Below are 11,762 nucleotides of genomic sequence, written 5' to 3' on the forward strand. Positions count from 1 at the left end.
ACCATGGAATCTGATAGCTACTAAATCCTGAAATATATTTCTCAGAGTTTATTTTTGAAAGGGAGTTTGGGTTTGGTTCTTTATTTGCTTGTTTGTTTCTTTATTCATGGAAACAATAAAATAACCTTGTAATTATATCTGTTTTTCTCTTTCCATCGATATACCATTTTAGGACATTAGAATTCCTGTAGGAAGAAAACAACACAGAATATGGAATTGATAGATGGAAACTACACTTTGGTGACTGAGTTTATTCTTTTAGGGTTTCCGACCCGCCCTGAACTGCAGATTGTCCTATTCCTCATGTTTCTGACACTGTATGGTATGATTTTAACAGGGAACATTGGACTGATGATATTAATCAGGACTGATTCTCACCTTCAAACCCCCATGTATTTTTTCCTTAGCAACTTATCCTTTGCAGACCTCTGTTACTCCTCAGTCATTGTTCCCAAAATGCTCATCAATTTCCTCTCAGAGAACAAATCTATCTCTTATTATGGCTGTGCCCTCCAGTTTTATTTTTTCTGTGCCTTTGCCGATACAGAATCCTTTATCTTGGCTGCCATGGCATACGATCGCTACGTCGCCATCTGTAACCCTTTACTGTATATGGTTGTGATGTCTCGGGACATCTGTATATGGTTGATTGTCTTGTCCTACATTGGAGGCAACCTGAGTTCCCTGGTTCATACGTCCTTTGCATTTATTCTGAAATACTGTGATAAAAATGTCATTAATCATTTTTTCTGTGACCTCCCCCCACTGCTTAAGTTATCCTGCACAGACACATCAGTTAATGAGTGGCTTCTCTCTACATATGGCAGCTCAGTGGAAATTATCTGTTTCATCGTCATCATCATCTCCTACTTTTTCATCCTTCGCTCAGTCTTAAAGATCCGTTCTTCCAGTGGGAGGAAGAAAACCTTTTCCACATGTGCCTCTCACCTGACTTCAGTGACCATCTATCAGGGGACTCTCCTCTTCATTTACTCACGGCCCAGCTATCTATATTCTCCTAATACTGATAAAATTATCTCCGTGTTCTACACCATCATCATCCCAGTGCTGAATCCACTGATTTATAGTTTGAGAAATAAAGATGTCAAAGATGCTGCTAAGAGAGCTGTACGATCAAAGGTAGATGCCTCGTGAGCTATAAAGTTCGGAGATTCATCTAAATCCCCAGTTACAAACTCTGGGAACCTGCAACACATGTACCAGCAGATACACAAGGGATTTTTATCAAACATTTGTTTTTCATACAGCCAAATTTAAATCATAACCCACGATGTAAGAAAACATTTAGAAGTTTCAAAATTGCTGCTAAAGAATAGACTACTGTTCAATGATCGCTAGCTTGGAATTAATACTAAAATGTGTTTTATCAGGCTGTCTTAAGGGATATAGTAAATACCTAAGAAAAGTGAGTGTGCGCGCATGTGTGTCTGTAATATATCTCATTTATATGATAGATTACTGGATGAAGAAGGAGGCCAGATTCTATTGGTTCGTATGGAAGCTCTGTACTTGGCTAGTGAGAGGCATTTTGAACAAGTTACTTCATTTTCTTTTTTTTTATTTATTTATTCTGAGAGAGACAGAGAAAGTCTGAGTAGGGAAAGGGCAGAGAGAGAGAGGGAGAGAGAGAGAGACCCCAAGAAGGCTTGTGCTGCCAGTGCAAAGCCTGATGTGGGCCTCAAACTCACCAACCATGAGATCATGACCTCAGCCGAAGTCAAGAGCAGGGGGCCTAACCAACTGAGCCACCCAGGTGCCCCAAGTTCATTCATTTTCTATGCCTGTTAACTTATCTGAAAAATGGGGAGAATAAAGTATGCATGTCAGTGATTGTTGGATGAATAACTGAGCAAATGCTGTGAATAACACCTGTAATTTTTAAGTACTTGACAGGTGTTAATTATAAATATTTGTATTATAGCTAACATTAATTCAAATGTACACTTTATGATGAGATGGTGAGAGGCAGGGATGTCATAGAAGCATTAATACAAAATCAAGTACACTTTCTTAAGTTCAGTTCAATAATACGCTGCTAATCTACCCCCATTCTACTCCAAAGTAATTTGAAAATTTTTTCTAAGTAGCACTTTGAAGAATATAGGTTAACTGCAAGGCAAACTTTTTGTCTTCCTATATTTTTCTTTTTTATACACCGAAGTATTACTAGAGGTATGGAAGAAACATCTTTCTCTGTCTTCTCAAAAACAGAATTGGCTCTCCAATATATATCACCTGTATCCTTTTGGGAGATCAACCCATATGCCCTGGTGGGATGTTTGAAGGCTGAAATTGGAGGCATGTATCATGCAAAATGTATTTCAGTAGCTGATGTGTTTTTTTTTTCTGTATGTTATTTTTATTATTTTTTCTCTCCATAATAAATATTTATAAGCTTTGACTCAGAAATATTAAAGTTTATAAGTACATTTAAACCCATGTACTCTTTGTTGTGAAAGTCCACAAGATCCAGCCCAAATCATTCTCAGTTTTAAATTCCTCTAAGAATCGTTTCTTTAGATTTCTGACCAACAATGCTTCTCTTGAGCATGTCTGTTGTTTTATTTGCTAAAAAGAGAGCACAGTCACTCACAGCTACATACCCACCACCATACTCTAATATTAAGTTTATATTTCCTTAGCCAAGGATTACTTGGCCAAGGCTATAGAGAATCACAAAAAGCAGTATTAGATAAGTATATCTCAACGGCTTTTCATGTTCACTAAACACTTAACAAATGCAAATATCTGGGGCACCTGGGTGACTCAGTTAAGTGTCTGACTCTTGATCATAGCTCAGGTCTTGATCTCAGGGTCATTAGGATCTCGGGTCCCACGTTGGGTTCCATGCTGGACATAGAGCTTACTTAAAACAAACGTATGCAGCTATTAATGATATGTCTACAGCACAATATTACATATCCAGATGCCTGTGAAAATCTTATTTTTCCTACATCACTATGTTTTGGTGCTCAACAGTTATATCACCAAACATTATGCCACTTATGAGAAAATTTAACAGTTTCCAAGTAAAGGAATAACTAAAAATACAGGGTATCAGTATGTTTTCAAGGTCCCCAGAGCTGCTGTTAGTTGCTGAGCTTTCTAGATGGCCTACACTGCTTTTCCTACTGGTAACATACAGTATTTCATTAGCCATAGGCCACCTGCTAAATCCCCAAGACTGTATGATAGTCAGCAAGGCCTGAATTTATATTTCAGGCCCGGAATGGTCAAACTTTCCATGGCAACCCATTTAGCTAAGCCGTCCTCTGTGGTTTTTGCTGAAGTCTATGTGGTCCTTGTGCTATTACTGAAGCTGCTTAATCATCATTTCAGTAATAAAAACAGAACCACTGTAAACATTATGGAAACAGGAGATTTATGCCCAACCCTCATGTAAATTCCTATTTTGTACCAATTCCAACCTGAAAACAGCATTGAAACAATTTAGAAAATGCATCTATAGACACACTGACGGCAAGATCCCAAATAATCCACTCCTTTTCAGCATGCCATTCAGGGACTTTCTTATAATCACATTCAGCTTTCAAATAAGACAACAGCAAACACATGCTTGCTTTTAACAGATTCACTCATACAACTGAAAGAAAAAAGAGGCTACACAAAGTTTCATGTGCCATTTTATCCTTACGGGGGTGACCTAGGGTTCTTCTAGCTAAGTCACACACCTTTGACAGCCTATAACTTGTGAAAATTTTGAGATAGAAGTCTAAACCTTCTCACGCTATCTTATGGAAGGAAGTAGGGGAATAGGCAAGGTGGGAATATTAGTTAACATATTTACCTCGAAACAAAAGGAAAACACAATCATAACTCCTACGGTGTTGTTTTCATTACTGGCCACGTGATCATCGTTCAAACATAGAATTTCCTTTTCTCTGCAACCTCCTCCGAATTCCCCTTAACTTCAACAAGCACCCCGTTGTCTTGCTTTCTTGCCTTGTAAAGTGGCCCAAACCTATATCCCTCAAGTATAGATATCATTGCTAGTTCTATTTGGGGCTGTTATGGTTTTCTATCAACATTCTAATAATGAATTTGAGCATTCTAAAAGGTGCCCCAGAGGCTCTCATGCATTCCAGGAACACTCCCTGCTACCTTAGCTCTATAGTAAACATCACATGTTCCCTTTATATTCAGGAACAATCACCCCAACTGGTAGAGAACCCCCTTTTGCCTGTTGATTAAGGAGCATGAGGGTCTTAAGTGACCAGATAGCTGTCTTGGCATTTGGTTCAATGGAACTAATTTGTGTTACCTGTTGGAAGAATTACTTTTTTTCTTTTTAAACAAAGACCAAAGACCCTAAAATTACAAAGGAGGGAAGAAAAGTTTTTGTTAATGGACCATTAGGAATAATAAGAGAAGGGCTACATCTTTTTCTCTGCTTTTTTAGAATTATCAGCATCTATGTGAATTTCCTTAGATGCATTATCCTTGTACATAGGAAGTATATTAATAGAAAAAATCCCCAAACCCAAATCTAGTATATTACTAATATTTTCACTTCACCTTCCATTTTAAATAGCCAGAAACACCCAACAATAAATATTTAGAAAACCATGACTTTTGCAAATCCCTATACTAGATAGTTTAGAACACAAATACAAACACTGGTCTTATTCCTGAAGTCTCAAATGTAGTAGATGAATTTTCATATGAATAAAAGGAACAGAATTTAGTAAAGAATGTACTAAGTGTAGATAATGTGAAAGAGTCCTAAAGTCAATGAAATGGTGACTTGCATGTGGTCAGGGGATGGGAAGAAGACCAAACTCCCTGAGGAAAGCAGACCGGCAAGCCAAGTACCATGGACAAGAATATTTTTAGCATTGTTGTTCGCAATAGCCAAAATGCGGAAACAACCCAAAATGTCCATCCAACTTATGAATGAATCAACCAATGTATTATATCCATAAAGTGCATCCAACTGATGAATGAATCAACTAATGTATTATATCCAGACAGTGAAGTATTATTCAGTCATAAAATGAAACAAAATTCTGAATCACGCACCAACATGGATGATCCTTAAAAACATTAGGCTGGAGGAAAGAAGCCCATTTCAACACAACACAATTGATGTTGTTTATTTGAGATGTCCGGAGTGGGCAGAGTGGAAAGTGGATTAGTGTTCTGGGAGCTGGGAGAGAGGGCAAGGGCTGTGGCAATTAACAGGTATGGGTTTCTCACAGGTCTGGCATTAGATAGTGGTGATGGCTGAACAGCCTTGAAAACATGCTAAAAACCAAAGAACTGCATTCTTTGAAAGGCTGAATTTTACAACGATCAATTATATTTCAATAAAAAGAAAATGTTATCAAATTATGCTAATATGCCTCAATACAGTGGGAAGGAGAATATTTCAAATATGGAAGAAACAAAATGAACAATCAAAAGGAGCTAGAAATGATTAAGGAGGGGTTTACTTGGGTTTTATTAGATTTCCTCTTTGACTGCAGAAGAATGATGCAAATTCTGAGAAGCTGAAGCATACTATAAAAATAATTTGGGGTTTTCTTCCTGGCAGAGATCAACAGTAGTGAAGCATTAAAGTTCAGCCTTTGCTACAGTTGTTTCCGAATTCACAGAGGGAATATACAGAACCAGGAATATAATTAATGATATGTTTGCCTAACATCAAAGCCTAAGGGTAGTAGCTACAGATTTAAGTCCCAAATGCACCTGCTAAAATAAAATGCCCGCTGCCTATTGTTCAACCACCAAAGACCTGCTCATCTCAGGTAGGCTTTTAGGTTGTAATTTAAAGAATATAGGGTTAAAAACTTAAATTTTTAAGAAAAAAAGTTCTTTTTTTAAAAAAGCATCTTTTTGCCTGTTTACTCAATGAAATAAACTCTGCAGTTTAATGGACAAAAATATTTTCTTCTCAAAACTGAATCTGTCTGAGCTTAGTATTCACAATATAACTTTTAATTATTTTATTTGGATGTTGGTTTACAGGAAAGCTTCTATTACTGTTATTGCTGGGTAAGTATATACATGAATTTAAGCAGTTTTTTTTTTTTGTTTTACTTAAAAATAATGTAGGCACCACTTTACAAATAACAACATACACAAACGCATCTCCATGTGAACCACATGCCATATTTACCTCAGTCTAAAGAGCAAGTCCATTGTCCACTTTCTATTCTTATGTACGAGAGAGACATATATACACATGCAAATACATGACACACACATAAATACACACACAAGGAAGAGAACCTGTATCACTCAGACGTGTTTATCATTCTTCATCTTACTTTCGTTTTTTAATATAAAAGTCCATTCAAAATCCAAAGACATGCAAATGTATGTGTTGACTTCTTTTTTTTTTTTTTTTTTTTTTTTTCCCTTTTCTTTGGTTAAGAGACTCCTCCTTCGCATCAGACCACTCCACAAACAGGTAGTGAGTATTTTGGCAAAGCAATAATACATTTCCTGAAAAAAGTCAGTAATTCTTACTCCTTGTCCTAGCAAACACTGAAGACAACTCACCCCAGGATCAGGAATATAATTATTTTCATTGTTATTAGTGTGATATGCTCATTGTTTCTAAAAACTAGTATAAAAAAATCTTTTAAGCCGATCATGTTTTTTTTAAAGAATAGAATAAATATACTCATTTTGTGTGTGTGTCCATGGAATACTTTCAAGCAGAGAAAAGGCTTAGTCCTCCATTTTATGGCCTAATATTGGTGCTTCTTCAGGTTATTTTGAAGATGAATGAGATATCAATTCACCCAAATATCATCCTTGATAAAAGGAAGGTGATATTTGGAGGAATTAAAGAGCTTGTTGAAAGTTGCATCCCTCATAAATGACATCTAGATTTATACAGTTTATTTATGTATTTATTTACTTGCTTATTTTGAGAGTGAGAGAGAGAGAGAGAGAGAGAGAGAGCAGGGGGAGGGGCAGAGAAAGAGAGAGAGAAGCCCAAGCCGACTGTGCACTGACAGTGCTCTTCACAATGTGGGGCATGAACTCGCAAACCGTGAGAAACTGAGCTGAAATCCAGAGTTGGATACCTAACCGACTGAGCCACCCAGGTGCCCTAAATGACATCTAGATTTATATCAAAGTTTCTTAACCACCTATCGTAGATATTTTTATTATTGTCATAGAGGTAGCGATGCCTCTTTAAAGAATTGACCAAGTAATTTTATGAGTATAAAAGACAATTGAGGGAAGAAATTGTGTTCTGCCTTACAGGTATTTTGTGGCTGTCGGAAGAGTTACATGTGTATCTATCATCGTCTTGGTCATGTTCTCAAAAGTTTAGACAAGGATATAGAAGAATGGATGGAGGAAATTGTTCATCCTTGACTGATTTCATTTTCTTGGGAATTACCAATAACCCTGGGATGAAAGCAACCCTATTTACAATGTTTCTTGTTATTTATCTCATTAATCTTTTTGCAAACCTCGGAATGATTATTCTAATTAGAATGAATTCTCAGCTGAACACACCAATGTACTTTTTCCTTAGCCACCTCTCTTTCTGTGACCTCTGTTATTCCACAGCTATTGGGCCCAAAATGTTGGTAGACCTTCTAGCCAAAAACACATTAATCCCTTTCGTTGGCTGTGCTCTGCAATTCTTGGTCTTCTGTACGTTTGCTGATTCCGAGTGCCTACTGCTGGCGGTGATGGCCTTTGATCGGTACAAGGCCATTAGCAACCCCTTGCTCTACACGGTCAACATGTCCAGCAGAGTGTGCTTCCTGCTCATGGCCGGGGTTTACGTGCTGGCAACGGCAGATGCTTTGATACACACGACACTAACATTCCGGTTATGTTTCTGTGGATCAAAGGAGATTGATCATTTCTTCTGTGATGTACCTCCTCTCCTATTGCTCTCGTGCACAGATACACAACTCAATGAATTAGCAATATTCACCATTTTTGGCTTCATTGAACTGAGCACCATTTCAGTAGTCCTTGTCTCTTATTGTTATATAATCCTATCCGTCCTGAAGATCCACTCTGTTGAGGGGAGGTTCAAAGCTTTCTCCACCTGCACCTCCCACTTAACTGCTGTTGCAGTTTTCCAGGGGACCATGATCTTCATGTATTTCCGGCCGAGTTCTTCCTACTCTCTTGATCAAGACAAAATGACCTCCTTGTTTTACACCCTTGTGATTCCCATGTTAAACCCACTGATTTACAGCCTGAGGAACAAAGATGTGAAAGAGACCCTGAAAAAAATAAAAATTAAAAGATGGTTTTAAATATCACATGCACACACACACACACACACATACTTTGTGGTTATAGTTTATATAAAATTATATTGCATAACAGAAGAGAAATAAAGTTGTCTCGAAAACTTTAATTGAATAAAATGAGTTTGTTTTGAAGCCCTATCACAATAATATTGCAGTTCCTTATATATATCATACTTTATTCTGCATCTAGATTTTGTATACGGTACTCCTTCTTTGTGGAAAACTTTTCGCACTTTTCTCATTTTGCCAGATTTTTATTTGTTCATTCTTTCATTCATTCAAACATTAATTTATTATACTTAGATTGAGTGTGTGCTTCCTAAGTGAACTTGGGTATTTAAGTGCTTTGTATCCCATGGCATATCCAGTAGTTTCTATACTAACGAATCTTGTTATCTACTCAAGGTAACCAACATTACTTAACTATGCACCAAATAATTCATAACTTTCAAATTCATCATGAAGTAAAAAACAGGGGGCTTTATCCACAGAAAATGTCTAAATCTAGTATAAAAGAAAGGCTTCATTGGCTGGAGATATTGAGTCTCAAAAGATCTCAAATGATGCAAGTTGGATCCTGGAGAAGTAAAGATAGTAGGCAGTGTATCTGACAGTTAGGTCTTGAGGTGGCCAAGTCATGACTTTTCAAAGTAAAGAAGTTGTGGTTGCCAAAACATGGATGGACCTTGAGGGCATTATGCCGAGTGAAATAAGTCAGACAGAGAAAGATAAATATTATATGATCTCACTGGTTTGTGGAATCTAAAAAAGCTGGACTCATAAAAGCAGAGAGTAGAACAGTGGTTGCCAGGAGCTTGGGGAGTGGGCAAAATGGGGACACGTTGGTCAGATAGTACACACTTTCTGTGATAAGCTGAATAAGTTTTGGGGGACATAGTGTGCAGTATGGTGACTACAATTAACAATACTGTATTGCATAATTGAAATTTGCTAAGAATTTGTTCTTAAACGTTCTCAACACGATATAAAATTGGCAACTATGTGAGGCAACGAATGTGTTTATTAACGTTATAGCAATGATGATTTCACCAAGTAGACATATATCAAAACCCACCTTGTACCCTTTTAAAAATGCCCAATGTTATATGTCAATTTGATCCCAAGAAAGTGGGGGAGAAGAAAAGGAGTCAAAATGGTTAGGTTATAAAGAACAGCGGAAAGGGCTTTGGGCATCATTGTGCTGTAATTATCAAAAATCAGCTCCTCTACCAATCCTCCAGGGAAATTTCCTTCCTTCCTTTTCTCTTCTCTGTCCTGGATAAATATCTCTTTTTGTAATACATAGTAAAACCTCTCCCTGAAACACTGTTTTAATATCATTCCATTTATTAAATAACTGCTTCTAATATGTGGTTGGGAGCATTCTTTGTCAAGAATTGAACACTTTGGGGGCATGTGAGTGGTACCTGGGAGGCCCAGTCAGTTAAGTGTCTGACTTCAGCTCAGGTCATGATCTCATGGTTCATGAGTTGGAGCCCCATTCTGGGGTCTGTGCTGACAGATCAGAGCCTGGAGACTGCTTCAGATTCCCTGTCTCCCTCTCTCTCTGCCCCTCTCCCAATCACACTGTCTCTCTCTCTCAAAAATAAATAAGCATTAAAAAATTAAAAAAAAAAGAATTGAACATTTTGTTTGTATTATCCAAAGTACCTGCTTACTGTATGGGACACAAAATGGAAAAAAAAAAAAAAAAAACAATTAAATGATAAATTAAAAACACCAGGCAACATTTTTGAATGTTTATTACAAATTAGTAACACAATTATATAACTGTAAAGTATGTAGTCAGAATATATATATATATATGCAATTTATTATTATACTGTTATGTTATATATTATATTATTATTATATTATATTATGTTATATTATATTATATTTTGTTTTCTATAACTTTTAAGGAAGTACATAAAATGATTGTGGATACCAAGATAATGAGTCTGTAAACACCTACATATTAGTTACACTAGAAATAAAGAGCATTTATGTGTGTATCTTCTTGATATTGGTGTATTTGAACTTTCTCTGTTTTAATTTCTAATGACTAAAACAACTTGTTGAAATAGCATGGGAATATCCTTATATTTAAAGAACTATATCAGACCCAAAGACACTCTTAATTATCCATTACAATTGTTGAAGCTAAAAACCACTGAATTTCTTAGATTTTGTAGCTGCTACTTTTAAATAGTTTTGTGAGCAAACATTTTAGACTGGAAGAAACAATTCCTCTCCTTTTTCAGAGGGCATTTGTGGAATCCTGTGACCTGTCACTGGGTGTCATGCTGGAAAAGAAAAACTGTGAAGAAATTTATTTATTAATAAAAGGTTTGAAAGGTTTTCATCTGTACCATATTTTCTCAATGAACACAGGCACTTTTAAAATTAAGAGCAGCAGCATGGAAGAAAACATTGCTTAAAATATTTAAGTCCAAAAAAAGAGAGCGTGAGTGGATTGCTACTTAAAATTAGAGAATTTTAATATGCAATCTGATTAACCAGCATTGCTCCCTTAGGACAGCCACCATATTTTCCAGTATCTGAAGACTGATTTGATCTACATATTAACTGTTTTTTCAGATCTAGTGGGTGTGAACGAAGAAATAGGAACTTCTACACCCCAGAAATGGAATTCCAAAAATAGAATTGACTGACTCAACTAATTTTGGGTTACCTCTCCCTAAATTTGAAGCCAGGTAGATAATACCAATTTCAGAGGGCCAAGTACTTGTCAGGGTGACCCTTTTTAGTGGCCAGTTACGCAAATTCAGAATTTCCTAGACACTTCAGAGAGTGGATATCCAGCTTCATTGGTATTCAAGAAAATAAAAATGAATATGTAAACGTAGTATATTCTGATTCACATATAGAACAGCAAAATATGTAAACAATTGAAATGCCAAGTATTGATGACGACATGGAAAAATCGTAGCTCTTACACACTGACAGTAGAAAGCAGAATTGGCATTTTACTTTGCAAAACCGTATGCTTTTGTCTGCTTGTGCTGGCCATATAAATGTCTTATGACCTAAAAACTCTATTCCCAGATTTATGCTGAGGTGAAATGAGCGAGTATGTCTGCCCAAGACATGTGTGCAAATATTTCTCATTGCATTATTATCATTAGCATCAAACTGAAAACAACTTAGATCAACACAACAGGACAAGAGTTAACAAAAATTTTTCCTAAAGTGTTAAATGCGGCATATTTTAGGGTTTGCAGGCCATAAATTCTTAGTCACAGTCCCTTAGGATTGTCCGTGTATTGCCAAAACAATCCTCGACCATATATAAATAGGAAGTGTCTCACGTCCAAACATACTTTGCACCATAGTTTGACTCCTGCTCTAGAGGAGATAAATTATTTCATGACATGTTAGCACACTGGAAAACGACACAGCAGGGAAGTGAACTCACTGCTTCCATGTGCAACAACACGGAGAAATTTCACAAACATACTG

General features: G+C 36.6%; 2 protein-coding genes across 2 annotated transcripts; both read left to right on the forward strand.

The window, feature by feature from the left end:
* The first annotated feature begins 210 nt into the window (after positions 1–210).
* Positions 211–1,155, forward strand: LOC109245292 (olfactory receptor-like protein OLF1). The gene has a single exon (XM_019412597.2). It carries the CDS (start codon positions 211–213, stop codon positions 1,153–1,155), a length of 945 nt encoding a protein of 314 aa, XP_019268142.2.
* A 6,194-nt stretch (positions 1,156–7,349) lies between these two features.
* Positions 7,350–8,282, forward strand: LOC109245291 (olfactory receptor 5W2-like). Its single transcript, XM_019412596.2, has one exon. It carries the CDS (start codon positions 7,350–7,352, stop codon positions 8,280–8,282), a length of 933 nt encoding a protein of 310 aa, XP_019268141.2.
* The last annotated feature ends 3,480 nt before the right edge of the window (positions 8,283–11,762 follow it).

The sequence above is a fragment of the Panthera pardus genome, unplaced genomic scaffold (genome assembly GCF_024362965.1).
Source record: "Panthera pardus isolate Hobbes unplaced genomic scaffold, ASM2436296v1 HiC_scaffold_12, whole genome shotgun sequence".
NCBI classification, from domain to species: domain Eukaryota; kingdom Metazoa; phylum Chordata; class Mammalia; order Carnivora; family Felidae; genus Panthera; species Panthera pardus.